Source organism: Elephantulus edwardii, unplaced genomic scaffold, assembly GCF_000299155.1.
Source record: "Elephantulus edwardii isolate Elephantulus edwardi_28Jun2011 unplaced genomic scaffold, EleEdw1.0 scaffold00012, whole genome shotgun sequence".
In the NCBI taxonomy this organism is placed as follows: Eukaryota; Metazoa; Chordata; class Mammalia; order Macroscelidea; family Macroscelididae; genus Elephantulus; species Elephantulus edwardii.
The window spans coordinates 22,349,635-22,364,909 of record NW_006399762.1 but is presented as its reverse complement, the minus strand read 5'-3'; the positions used below and the strand labels follow the sequence as shown (position 1 = coordinate 22,364,909).

The 15,275-nt window shown below is 39.4% G+C and overlaps 1 protein-coding gene across 1 annotated transcript in view; it reads left to right on the top strand.

Moving 5' to 3' along the window:
- ENPEP (glutamyl aminopeptidase (aminopeptidase A)) overlaps positions 1-15,275 on the top strand; it is a 152,321-nt gene that overhangs the window by 65,498 nt on the left and 71,548 nt on the right. The window contains exons 7-8 of the mRNA XM_006881089.1: positions 4,236-4,370; positions 7,681-7,746. Of these exons, the coding sequence (XP_006881151.1) occupies positions 4,236-4,370; positions 7,681-7,746 (201 nt within the window). The remainder of the gene's footprint in view (positions 1-4,235; positions 4,371-7,680; positions 7,747-15,275) is intronic.

The following is a 15,275-nucleotide window of genomic DNA, read 5'->3' as shown; positions in this document are numbered from 1 at the left end:
TAAACCTAAAAACATCCTAGCTTAGAAAATGCTAACTTTGTGTTAAAGAAAATAAATGCTCATTGAAAAATGCCCTAATCTCACTTTGTAAACTTGCTATTTTAAGTCACTAAAATTGTATGGTGAAGGGATAAGAGTATAAAGCTTAGCATATTTCCTGCATTTAAGAAATTCCCATTTTGGAGTCTGGTCAGGGGAAGAATTATATAAATCAAGCTGCATTGTAAGAAAGTTTAATACTAGTACCACAGGGGTATCACATGTAATAAATATTTCATTTTATAGGTAAAAATTCTTAGCACTGAAGAGGTAATACAATACTCTCAATGTCACACAGATAGTTGATAGAAAAACCAAGAGGAGGGTCAAGTGTCTTATCATCAAGAAAAGAATTCTTTCTACTGACCTAAATTTTTAAAACTAAATACAAGTCCAATTATTTGACTGGCAGAGATCATTGAATACATGACTTTCTAGATATGTGACAGGGCATGTTATGTAGGTCAAGTGCAATAACCACTTTAAATAGAATTTCTTTTCTATAAAAAAGAATACTGCTCTCTCTGCCTTATAAGGTTAAAGGCTTCCAAGATGTGCTTTTTGTTGCTGTTGTGTACCTTTGAGTCAGAACTGACTCATAGCTGCTCCTTCTGCAGGTTTTCAGAGACAGTTAATCACAGAGAAGGAAATTGCCCAGCCTTCTCCTGCAGAGCAGCTGCTGGATTTGAACCACTTTCCTTCAAGATTGCAGCACAGATTCTTACCATTCGCATCCAAAATTTACCTATAACTATTTATTTTTAATGTGCCCATGAGAGGCTTAGAAGTGAAGGCTTCAAGCTTACCGAAACACTGCAGAATTTTTTTCAGACAAACTAGGCCTGTTTCTTTATTTATATGCTTTTATATATGAGTATATGGCTACAGTCAACCCATTTGGTACCAGCAGTTAGGATATCAGGAGGTGTATTACATTGGGAAAGTCCGCGGTCAGGGACACCTCCAAATTACTAAGGAACAACAGTGTCAGTTTGAAGACTAAGGTGTGCCTGATTCAGTTTTTCAGTAACTTCCTATGCATCTAAGAGTTGAACAATGAATAAGGATGACAGAAGAAGAATTGATTCCTTTGAGTTGTGATGGTGGAAAGAATACTGAATATCCCATGGATTGCCAAAAGAGCAAACAGATATGTCTTAGAGTATGTGCAGCCAGAGTGCTCCCTGGAGCAAGGATGATAAAGCTTTGTCTTATATACTTCGGGCTTATTTCTAGGAGATGGACATCATTCTTGGAAAGGTGGAGGATCAGAGAAAGAAAGGAAGACCCTCAACAAGATGGATTGACACAGTGATTGCTGCCATAGGATCGAATATGTCAGAGATGATGAGGATGGCGCAGGATAAGACAGGGTTCAGATCTTTTGGTCATAGGGTTGCTATGAGTCGTAATAGACTCCATGACTCCTAACAAGTAGTGTTAAGAGGCTGTGCTGCAATCCCAAAGGCATGTGGTTCTAATCTATCAGCTCCTGCGCAGAAGGAGGATGGGCAATCTCCTTCTACGTAATTTACTGCCTCTGAAACTCACTGGAGGGTCAGCTATGAGTCAATTGTGACTTGAAGGCACACAATAATATAGATAAGGAGAATTGAGCAGATTACTGCCCTCTACTGGTACAGAATGAAAAGACAATATTTATTGCTTTAAGTCTCATATTTCCATAAGGTTAAGCCATAAATTTCCTTAACTTGTTAAAAAAGGTGAAAAAAACTGTTATATGATGATGACTTTTTAAAATACTTTTTGTAACTTTTTAAAATACTTTATTTATATAACACTCCTAAATCATAGAACCTTTGAAATTTTGAATCAGAGTAAAAATAGCAAGGACCATGTAGGGGGAGCCATATCTGACTTTTACCAATTTCACAAAGGGGAACTGTCCCTGTCAACAGCATCCATAACACAAAACCACTTCCTATGAGGTCAGACATGTCTGTTCCCCCACCCCCCCCCACCGCCCCATATTTCTTTTTACTCATCTCAACACCAGTCTTACTGCTTTGCTGGGTTTGAAATCTGATGCAGTAGTTCACAGACCACACAAAACCATGTAAGAGGAATCAAACATTTATAGTCCAGGTTAGTATAAAAATAAAGACAGCTCCCTAAATGTGCACACAGCACCTCAGTCTCTAGCCTTCAAACTTTAGGCCAGTGTTCTCAAGTACCCAGTCCTGTTAATATTGGCTTCCCAACCCTAGTTGTCCAGCAAAATCCTCAGCCTTGCCAATATTAGCTCTGCACACACCCCGACCCCAAGGTCCCATCTCACATCAAGTATCCAGTTCTGCCATGATGATTGCTGCTGTCAGTGCAGCTAGATCAAGAAGGGCATCCTATGTGCTCTTGGTTCTTCTTCATTGGAGGGGGATAATCTATCTGTCTCTAGCTGCTCACTTGCTCAATTCAGTGGTGAGACTAGCCAATTTCCTTGTGGAATGGTAGATGGCCAGTCCCCTTGTGGATAGGCTATCATGTCCCATTCACATATCCCCGCCCATTTACAGAGCAAAATCAAACAATGGCTAGGAAAAGTCATATGGAAAGATCAACTCCAGAACCAGGTAATGTTTTTGATATGTTGTCAGATATTTGGCAGCACCCCAACTCTGTTCACAGGATTCTGATAACACCTCTATTCTAAGTGTTTTCACAAACAGAAGACCTTCACATTTCCAGCTGTTCCCTAAGTCTCAAAATCCCTCAAAGTTGAAAAATGCTAATATACACTGACATTTTCTAATTTCATTATTTATTTATGTATTTTTGTCTATTCTCTATTCTTAAGGAGCTATGGTGAAATAGTAGATTAAACAGAAACATTGGCAGTTTTAGACCACTAGCTTCAACAAAGAGGCAAAGATGATGAGACTTCACCTCACATACTTCAGGCATGTTCTAGGAGGAGCTATTCCTTCGAGAGCATCATGATCTTCAGAAAGGTAGAGTGTTAGTGAAGGCTAGGAAGACCCTTGACTAGGCGGATTGACATAGTGACTGCTCCAATGGACTCAAATGTGTTAGGAAGTGTGAGGACGGCACAGAATAGGACAAGGTTCAGCTCTGTTTTTCACAGAGTAACTATGGGTCTTGACTCGATGACACCTAATGACAACAGTTCTAAGAGTAAGATGGTGCAGTCTGCTAACACGTTTCAACTCTGTCTAGAAAGTCACTATGAGTAAGAATCAACTCCAAATCTCTTGAAGTAGCATGTAGCAGCCCATCTATATAAAAATTCCCTGATTACCAGTCTTAACAATTTTAATATTTTCAATACTTTTTCAATATTTAAAACACTTATTAGATTTGATACCAAATTGGTATGCAGTTCTTAATGTAAATTTTAATCACACACCTTAACAGTCATTCATCAGTCAGTCATCAAGTACTAAAGAGCAAACAGAAATGAGTAACACATTTCTTCCCCTTAAAAAACATAGCATTAGAGGCAATCTCTGAGAAGGATCTCACCTGCTTTCTCCCAGATCTGTAATAAAATGTTTATGGATATTGAAAAAAGAAGAAGTATAGCATTGACTCATGACAGGCAACCAGATTGGTTGCTGGCTTTGTGTATTCTAGACCAGTCATTTAGAGGGAAAGTTAGAAAGTTAGAGGGTGATCCATATGGAAGACAATGGAATCACTGAGTATAGATTAGACAATGAAAATATATTATTGGGTTGGAAGCCTAGTGGTTTTTCAAACCATTTGAAAAAGTAGTTTATATACACCATTTCCCTGATTTTTTATCATATGGACGATATATAGTTTAAAGTATATGCTGTTGTTATTGGTATGTGCTGTTGAGTCAGCACCAACTCATAACTGATCCTCCAGCAGGTTTTCAGAGGCAGTAAATCTCATGGAAGGAGGCAACCTATCTTTTTTCCCATGGAGCAGCTGGTGGATTTGAACTGTGTGCCTCTGAGTGACAGGGCAACTCCTTACCACTGAGTCACTAGTGCTCCCTATAAAGTATATTTTGTTGTTCTGAGTACTGTCAAGTAAGAACAAATCCACAGCTGACCCTCCAGCAGGTTTTCAGAGGCAGTTAATTGAATAGGAGATTATTCATTCTTCTCCCTTATAAAAGTATATAGTATAAAAAATATAAAGCTATTGCAGTATAAAAAAGCTATAGTTGTTTCATTCTGCCCTTTTAGCTGGATCAGATGCTACTTGAAGATGTGCTACCTGTTCAAGAAGATGATTCTTTGATGTCTTCACATCCAATTGTTGTCACTGTGAACACCCCTGCTGAAATAACATCCGTGTTCGATGGAATATCCTATAGCAAGGTGGGAACAATATTACATTGCTTTCAGTTTCTTCCTGTTTACTATTTATTGTTGGTTTTTAGGCGCCTTCAAATCTGCTCTCACTCACAGCAGAAAGAAATCTTGCCCATTTCTGTGGTATCCGCACAATTCGGCTCTCACTGTGTCAACTTACTCATTGAAGCTCTTCTTATTCTAGAACACTCTTGCCTTTCTAAGTCCTTTTCTGGAGACTCAACTGTCCTGCTAACATGCTCACAGTATATGAGATGAAGTCTCATCTATTTTTCTGCTTGTAAACGAGCACTGTTTGTCTGTTGTGCTGTTCTTTTAGAAGTTCAAATACTGCATAACACTGCTGCCATAAAACACGACTGACATGGAGGTTGGGAGGAGAAAATAAAAGAATGGATAAGTAGTGAACACTGCATTGGAATAGATGAGGGGAAGAATTGTCTGAAAGGAATATATGATTAGACATTTATATGTATGACAACAATGTATGGAACAAGAGGTGCATTGCAAAGTGGATTGGGGAAGAGGGAATAAAAGGGGAGGGAGGGAAATGTGCAACAATTAATGAATTTAAAAGAATAAAAAGACGTCAATAATATATTCAGTACTCTTAGTCACAAGGCATCAGTTCTTTCTTCTTTACTCTAACTTAATACATGCAAATGAAGCAACTGAAAAAACCTTGATTAACAATTAGACTTTGAGCATCAACTTTAGAATTCTGTTCTTTAATCTATTGGTAAATCATAAATTTACCAAACCTTTGTTTGGTCCCTTTTTAAATAGAATCATTGTATCCCCAATAAGCTTTTAAGGAGCTCTGGCAGCGTAGTCTGTAGAGAGTTTAGCTATTAGAAGAAGAAACAAACAGTCAAAAAGAAATAAATTAAATATACCTGGGAGAAAGTGCAATCAAAGTGCTTTCTGGAGGCAAGGACAGTGAAACGTCTTCTCACATAGCTTTGGGCATGTTATTTGGAGAGTCCAGCCCTTGGAAAAGATCATCATGCCTGCAAAGGTGGAGGGTCAGTGAAAGAAATGAAGACTCTCAGTGAGATAGCTTGACACAGATCAACAATGGGCTCAAGTTATAGCAGAGTGATGAGAACGGCACAGGGTAGGGAAAGGTTCAGATCCATTTTTCAAGTATTACTTTGAATTGCAGTCCAGTGGAAACACCTAACAACAACGCTGATGGACTAGATGTAATGCAGAGAAAACTCTGGCTGCTTATTAAGGAAATCTCCATGTGTGGAGGGAGAGGGCGGAGAACACCCACCCACACACCACATCCATTATATTAAGCAGAGGGACGTACATAGTTGAGGAATTATCTGACCACATGGTTAAATAACATAATTCAGGCACAAAATTCTTCTTTTCAAAACTGGTAAGTCTCATCTGACTGTCTATTGAAAGAACTTGATGACTAATTCTGTTCTCTGCTTTCTTTGGAGTATTATGAAGTTAGTACCACACCGCAGTTTTTATAAAATTTGAAATCGGTCACATAAATGATTAGAAAAACAACATCTCTTAGTTAAGATATTATCATTTTTAACCATAATAAGCATTGCAAATTACTTTTGCACCTAAAGACTTGAAAACACTGATATTTTTACCTAATAGCTTAAACTCATGGATCATCTAGAGCTCAGAAAGAAAGAGACTCAATGTATGTAACAGTTTCCTAGGTAGGAAAATTCTAGAGTATATTAGAAGTAGATTATATTTTTTAACAGAAAGCTAAATGAATCATTGATAAAATGGGAGGGGGGGATGAACAAATGAACAAAAGAATCCTGACAAAAATGCCATGGAAACAGTGTGAGAGGGAAAGCAAACAACCTGGGTCCATAAATTTCAAATATTATCGTTTTGAAAAGGGGCCTAGTGGTCTCTTCTGTACGGAGGTGTGCTGCTAACCCAAACATTATGTCCAAACCCCAGCTGCTCCGTAGGCGTGTGCTGGGCAATAGCCTCCTGTGTGATTTACAGACTCAGAGACCCAAAGGAAGGTCAGCTGTGAATCACTTCTGATTCAATGGCAAGGAGGGAGAGAAAGAGAAGGTTTAGGAAGCTTTTCACTCAACTCAGATTTATCGAATATTTACTTTAGTAATTATACTGTTTTGGAACTTAAATAAAACTCGAGGTATCTTGTTATAATGTGCCAAAAAGTCCGAGTCATAGAGATTTTAGGAGATAGAATAGAACCACTCCCTTCCCCCCACAAAGGGTTTTCTAGGTGTCTATGGAAGTAAATCACCAGGTTTGTTTTTCTGTGGAGCTGCCAATGGGTTTCAAACCTTTTACCTTTTGATGAGCAGCCACGTGCAACTCTATTGAACCACTAGGGGTCTTTTTTAAAAAAGATATCTTGGAATGGGAAGGGAGGGAGAGGGAAGCAAAGATTAGTGCATACATTGCTAGGTTGAGCGGAAAGGCCAGATACAATGAGGATTTGATGAGATGTCGTAATGGCGTTGATCAATTATAATTAACGTTCTAAAACAAAATATATGTGAATGATTGAATGAAAACAAATTTTAAAAGATATCAAGATAAAAATAGCTATTAATTTGAAGTAACTTTTGAACTATTCAGTATAGTAGTAGATAAACTAGAAGAAAGCAGAGGTGGAAAGCCCCATCTGCTGGCTACTTTGGTGAAGTACAAAAACTATTTGAATCTCTCTTGACAAAAGTGATGAACATTTTCTTTTCGTCTTTTATGGTGGAACAGAGCAAAATTCCCGGCGTTGGATTTCCAAAGCTGCAAATTTTTGCAGTAGCAAACGGCCACATTTTTTTCCCTCACTGAGCAGCTGTGGGTTTAAACCCTTATTTTTCTTTAATTATTATTATGTTGTTTAATCAGTAGCCAAGTGCTTACTTACAGCCGTCCCCTATGAAGTAGTCTACACTTCCCTATACGGTCACTATGAGTCAAAGTCCAGACAAAGGAAGCTTTACTGAAGCAGACTACCCTGCCTGTCTGCTACAGAGCTGCTGGTTGGTTCGAATCACTGACCTTCCTTCACTTACCAAGTGGTTAACTATTGAAGCACCCATCTTTGGGGGGGGGGAGGGGGAGAGGAGGGCGCCTGTATTTAGTTTTATCTGCTCAATATAGCTACGGAGAATCCAGTAGCTAGAAGTAGAGATACAGGGCCACAGCCACGTCATTTAACACAATCGTCCTGAGGAAATTATCTCGCAAATACAAACATGAAATGCTGCTCCTAACAGCCATGACCGGCATCTGCTCCTATGTACGGTTTACTAATTCAATTGTGCATTGCTTTCCGTCTTAGGGAGCATCCATTCTTCGAATGCTGGAAGATTGGATAACGCCAGAGAAATTTCAAAGGGGATGCCAGGTATGATTTGTACTTTGTTTTCTTCCTCGGTTGCCACCAAGTTGATTCTTGGTGACCTCACGCGAGCTAGAGTATGATTGTGTTCCATGTAGCTTTTAATGGCTGATTTTTCTTAAGAATCACCAGGTATTTCTTATAATGTGCCTTTAGGGAGATGTGCTTCAATCCCAAAGGCAATCACTTCAAATCCACCAGCTGCTCTTCAAGAGAAGGATGGGAAATTTCCTCCTATGCAACTTACTGCCTCTGAAAATCTGCTGGAGGGTCAGCTATGGATCAGTTCTAACTGGATGGCACATAACAACAGCTGGGAGGATTTAAACTCCTAACCTTTGGATAAGCATAGAGGAGCATTACTCATTTCTATCACTTAGAGATTTCTCGTTCCTTTTAGTGATATTAAAAGTAAACAACACAGATATGTGGTTGATGATGTTTATTGGCAACATAAGGTGATTTCATGTACAGTCATATATCTACATTGTGTATGTCAGCCACATTAAGCAGAAGTCTCATAGAAGAATTTTAATAGATGACTTAGTTACAGCTGATATTTTTGTTGTGATATATTGTTAACAGCTTTAGTTTACTTGGCTCCACAATCAACACTCTTGATACCAGCAGTCAGGAAATCAAAAGATGAATTGCACTGGGAAAGTTTGAGCAATGATATATGTCTGGAGACTAAGGTGTGCCTAACCCAGGCTTTGGTCTTCTCAGTTATATGCTATGCAACAGAAAACTGGACAATGACTAGGGAGGATAGAAGGAGAATTGATGCTTTTGAGCTGTGGTGCTGGAGAAGAATATTGAGTATACTGTGGACTGTAAAGAGAACAAACAGGTTCATCCTGGAGAGGTTGAAGCCAGGCTGCTTCTTGGAGGAAATGATTCTGAAGGTCCATCTAACATACTTTGGGCTATTTCAAGGAGGGACCAGTCCTTGGAGAGGATGCTTGGGAGGGTGAAGGGACAGCGCAGGAGGGGAAGAACTTCAATGAGATGGATTGACTCAGTTACTGGAGTTATGGGAGTAGGTGTGTCAGAAACTATGAGGTTGGCTCAGGATAGAGCAGAGTTCAGAGCTGTTGTACATAGGGTCGCTATGAGTTGCAGGTGACTCGACAGCACATAACAACAACAATGAAATGTTAAAATTATCTTCTTACAATGAGTATAAGACATGCTGCTGACTCAACAATGACACCTCTCCAGTGGTTCAAATCCACCAGCCACTCTGGAAAAAATATGGATCATTTCCTCCAGTGCTATGTTCAGCCTCTGAGAAGCCACAGGAGAGTCAGCTGTGATGGCTTGAGTGAATATTTATCTGAAAAATAATTAGTAGCATGGTGCATTATGTATTAGGTTGTCAATTGGGAGGTTAGCAGTCAGTATTCTGCCACTCTATGGGAGAATGGCGAGGTAGTCTGTTCCTGTTAAGATCTCCATGAGTCAAAACAGACTCAAAGGCAGTGAGTTGTTGGTTTATTTTGATGTAGTTAGTGAAAAGAAAAATATGGTTTGCTTCTTTTCAGAAACAGAAATAACAATAAACGTCATAAAGCATTTAACACATCCCACAAACTTATTACTACCTGTGGGTGTTTTGGTTTCATTTTTGTTCATATTGCAGGCTTTAAGCCAATTTTCTCTAGGTCCTGCTTTATCAGAGTAGATAAATGTGTCCCCATAAATACTCATGGAACTCATTTTCACCTAGGATTGGAGATTTCTTTCTATATAGGGAATTCTGGTAGCTGAGGCCATAGGTTGCAGTGGTAAACTAACGTCCATACCTCTGGTGGTTCAGATTCACTAAGAGCTCTGTGGGAGAAAGATGAGCAATTTACTCTTGTGCGATTTATAGCTCCAGAAACCCAGTAGAGTGTTTCTAACATTGTTTAACCTCAGAAACCAAATGGGATATTTCCTAATATTTTGTTTATACTTTTCTGTTTTGCTTCTGGGGAGCTCTGGTGAACTAATGATAGAAGCTGAGGTGCAATCTCAAAAGCATGAGATTCGAATTCATCAACTGCTCTGCAGGAGAAAGATGTGCAGTCTTCTTCCCTGTGGAATTTACTGACTGTGAAAACCTGCTGGAGGGGCAGCTATGGGTTGGTTCCGACTGGACAGCATGCAGCAACAATCACCACCACCTCATCACACCTCCTGTAATGCCCCAGGTTAAGCTGCAACTGTCAGGCTGCTACTGAAGCCTTAGAGCTTCAAAAGCAAGTCGAAGTAGTGCCTGTCAGGCTCTCCCACTTTGAGTGTCCCATCTTTTTCTTGGCACTGTTCCCTCAGATACGTCTATCCCCATGCCTGTAATGTTCACTGTGATATCATCTTCACTACACTTCACTCCTAAGTAGATAACATTTAGTGTTCTCTATACACTACCCTGCTTGCTGAAACTGAAGAGGACCTGAAGCACCTGCTGCAGAGGATCAAGGACTGCAGCCTCCGGTATGGATTGAAGTGCGCAACGTCAAGAAGACAAAGATTCTCACCACTGGACCAATTGGCAGCATCAGGATGGATGGTGAAGAGATTGAGATTGTTCACAGCTTTAGTTTGCTTGGCTCCACAGTCAACACTCTTGGCACCAGCAGCCAGGATATTAAAAGGCGCATTGCCATGGGAAAGTCTGCTGTTAGGGACCTCTCCAAACTACTGAAGAGCAATGGTGTCTCTCTGGAGTCTGAGGTGTGTCTGATACAGGCTATGGTCTTCGCAATCACTTGTTATGCATCAGAGAGTTGGACAATGACCAAGGAGGATAGAAGGAGAATTGATGCCTTTGAGCTGTGGTGCTGGAGAAGAGTATTGAGAATACCATGGACTGCTAGGAAAACAAACAGATTTGTCCTGGAAAGGGTTAAACCAGGTGGCTTCTTGGAGCCAAGGATTCTGAGGCTCCATCTAACATACTTTGGACATGTTGTTAGGAGAGACTGGTCCTTGGAGAGGGACATCATGCTTGGGAGGGTGGAGGGACGGTGCAGGAGAGGAAGGCCCTCTATGAGGTGGATTGATTCAGTGACTGGGATAATTGGGATGGGAGTGTCAGAGACAGTGTGATTGGCACAGGACAGCGCAGAGTTTAGGGCTGTTGTACACAGGGTCGCTATGAGTCGCAAGCGACTCAACGGCACATAACAACAACAACATAATGGTATCACGGTTAAGTACATGACTGCTTTCTGAAAGATCAAGGATTCAAACCCATTCCCTGCTCCATGGGAGGAAGATGTGCCCATCGGCTTCCATGAATAGTTACAGCTTTTGAAACTCTGAGGCTCAGTTCTACTCTGTACTGTAGAGTTGCTATGAGCTGAAATCAACTCAATGGTTGCCTTTTATTTTTAAAAATATATATATTTTAGGGATTCTGGGGGTTGTTTTTTAATACCAGAATAGTCCTTGTGCATGACAGACGATTAAGATGTCCAGCTCGTAAGCAAAAGGTTGATTCCACTCAGAGACACTTTAAAAAAGAACCTGAAAACTTACTTCAAAAATATCTGCTGCTGAAAACCCTAGATTACACAGTTCTTTTCTGGCATATAAGAAGTTGCCATTTAAACTGTGACTTGACAGCAAATGCTTATATAACCATAGCACCAACTTTAAAAAAAAAAGGGGGGCCAGTATTAATGATGCCATAAACCCTCTTGAAATCAATACCAAAATCACACCCACTGCCTTTAAGTAGATTCCATCTAGCAAGTCTCCATCAGATGTCCAAAGCTGAATTCTAATGCAAAGAGTCTGACAGTCTTTTTCTATGAAGCAGCTTGTGGACTTAAACCACTGACTTTTTGATTATAAAAATTAAGAGCATTTAGAAAATTTTTAGGCGTGCATTTGGTACCTATGATCTTTTCCCCCCACTAATAAAATATTCTGTGTGGATGTAGGTGCCAATGGGGAAGCAATACGCCTATGCTTAGATGTACCAAGCAATTTTCCATGAGTTGCAATCTCAGAATTTCATCATATTTTCTCTCATGGTAAGCAATTTCAGTGAGAAACTCTGCCATCTACATCTTCATGCATACTCTAGTTCCTCATAGAATACATATATATATAATGATTAGGAAATGCATCCTAAACACATGATTGAGTAATCTAGAATAAATAGCATTTAATCTAGAAATTATTTGGCAAAGGTAATTACAGACTCCTTTCATGCATGAAGCTCTGGAGCTCCTAAAGGCTACTTTGGGTTGAATCTCTTGTCTTGTTATGAATCCTTCACTGTGAACAAAGCACAGTGGAATTCTGGGAAGATGAGCATTACCCGAGCAAAGAGTTCAAATCGAATGTTCAAAGAGCTGGAGTTGGAAAATCAAAAGGACCAAACTTGACATTTCTTAAGCTGAAGGAAATAAAGAACAAATTCAAGCCTCAAGTTACAATACTTAAGGATGCAATAGGCAGAATATTAAATGATCCAGAAAGAATTAAAAGAAGATGGAAGGAGCATACAGAGTCACCGTACAAAAAGAATTAGCTGACACGGAAGAATTTCATGATTAAGAGGCAATAGAGATGAAGAACAAAGTTCAAACTACTCTGAAAGAATTGGCAAAAAACAAAAGCCCTAGAATTGTTGAAATACCAGCTGCCATATCAACAAATCGATGCTGCCGTGGATGTGCTCACCAATTTGTGGCAAGAAATCTGGAGGACAACTATCTGGCCCACTGACTGGAAGAGATCCGTATTTATTTCCTTTCTAATAAAAGATGACCTGACAGAATATGGAAATTATATAACTACGTCACTAAAATCACATACAAGAAAAATCTTGCTGAAGGTTATCCAAAAATGACTGGAATGGTACAATGGCAGAGAACTCAAAAAAATACAATCTGGTTTTAGAAGAAGCCATGACACTAGAGACATTATAACCGATGTCACATGGATTTTGGCCAAAACAAGGTATACCAGAGGAATGTCGATCTGTGTTTTTCATTGACACAGGCATTTGCTTGTGTGTATCACAATAAATTGTGGTTATCCTTGAGAAGAACGGGAATCCTAGAACACTCGATCATGCTCATGTGAAACCTATACTTGGACCAGGAAACTGTCCTCACAACAGAGAAAGGAAACACTGCATGGTTCAAAATCAGGAAAAGAGAGTGTCAGAGATGTTTCCTGTCTCCATGCTTTTTCAGTCTGTATGCAGAACAGATCATTCAGGAGGTTAGGCTTTATGAGGAGGAATGTGACATCAGAATTGGAGAAAGACTCATCAATAGCCTGTGTTATGCTGGCCAACTTTGCTTGCTGAAACTGAGGGGGACCTGAAGCATTTGCTGCAGAAGATCAAGGACAATATTGATTGAAGCTCAAGATCAAGAAGATAAAGATTCTCATCACTAGGCCAATTGATAGCACCATAATACATGGAGAGGAGATTGAGATCATTAATAATTTCAGCTTACTCAGGTCCACAATCAAGACTCTTGGCACCAGCAGTCAAGAAACCAAAAGACAAATTACCCTGAAAAAGGATGCTGTCCGGGATCTCGCTAAAGTGCTAAAGAGTAATGATGTCAGTCTAGAGACTAAAGTACACTTGATCCAGACCATGGGCTTTGCAATTACTAGCTATGCATCAGAGAGCTGGACAATGCCTAAGAATGACAGGGTGGGGGTGGAAAGTGATGTTTTTGAGTTGTGGCCTGAAGAAGAATATTAAACATATCATGGACTGCCAAAAGAACAAACAACTCTCTCTTATAGAGTGTGAAACCAAATTTCTCATTGGAGGCAAGGATTTTGAAGCTCTTTTAGGCATGTGGCTCAGAAAAGCCAGTCCTTGGAGAAGGACATCATGCTTTGAAGACTGGAGGGACAGTGCAGGAGAGGAAAAGATGGATTGATGGGTGATAGGGTAGGTGGGTCAGTGTCAGTCCCACTGGCTCAGGATAGAGCAGTATTCAGAGCTATGAATGGGTTGCTATGAGTCATAGGTGACTCAATGGCATATAACAACAACAACAATCTAGAAATAAACATTTTTAAAAATTAAGTTCAAATATCCATTTATATACTTTCAATGCTAAATCATAATTGATTAATAACACTTTTATATCTTCAAAGCTGACCTCCAGTTGTATCTTTCATACTAATTCTGTTTAGATCTGTGCCAAAAGATTCCTTAAAAGTGAGTTATTGTTGTTGTTGTCAGTGTGTGTCATTGAGTTGGAACTTGCCCATAGCTGACCATCCCGCATATTTTCAGAGGCAGTTAATCACACAGGAGGAGACTGCCCATCCCTCCCCCCATGGAGCAGCTGGTGTATTTGAACCACATGCCTTCAGGATTGCAGCACAGCTTTTTAACCCTAGGCCATAACACTCTTACAATTACTTTTGCCAAATAACTATGGTAATCAGTATAATCCAGTCCAGTGTAACTCTCCAATCTAACTGTGAACATTGAGGGTTCTGGAATCTGGACTAATATACAGACATTAGTTTTTCATTCTCTCATATTAACTAATTATAATTGAGTTGGAGCAGACTCATAGCTTACTGTCTGGTGGGTTTTCAGAGGCTATAAATAGCATGGGAAGAGATTGCCCATCTTTTTCCTGTGGATCATCTTGTGGTCTCCAAATGTCAGACAGATACTTTAAAACAAAATTTACACACACACACCCCAAAACTCAAGAAAACAAAAAATAAACAATCCAAGCCACTGAATTTTTTTTCTTCAGTCTTCAAACACTAGATATTAATTGAAAATAGAATATGGTGAGTATAGGTCACTTTGAATAAGCTCTAAAACTGAAACATAGTTTCAACATCTAAACAGTATCCTTCCTTAAATTATTATAAGGTAATTCTGATTGCTGCCCTCATATGTCACATCTATGAAACCGAGATTCCCAGTCTTTCAATACTTTCTTCCAAAAGCCTCTCCATTAGCTAATCTGTTATGGTTCCAAATCTAGAGATGAGTTCTGTTCATCGCTTTCCCTCAATCCTAATCTCAGGCAGCAATGCAAGTACAGAGTGAGAATGTGAGTAAGAGCAAAGTCCATAAACTGGAGAAATTTTAAGGCTCTCTGTGAGTAGATATAAAATTGCTAAACGGATAGAAGCTTCTTAATACTACAAAACACACACGCGCGCGCACACGCACACACACACAGACACACACACTTATTCATCCTTTCTTTTTATTCTATTATCAGTGACATTAATGATAAGGCAGAAATGGCTTCACCAAAAAATACACTTTCCAGGTAGATGAGTAATAGAAGTGGTTTTGTTTTTTTTTTCTTTTTGTGTTCTCCAATACTTACAACAAGAGTTCTAAGTTATCACATAATTTTGAGTAGAATGATTACAGTACGGTAATTCAGTGTCTTTGTCGACTAATTAGAAACAAAATAAAATTATTATTACTGTTATTGTTATTGTTTTGTGCCACTGAGTCAGAATCAACCCATGGCTGATCATCCAGCAGGTTTTCATAGACAGTAAATCACACAGGAGGA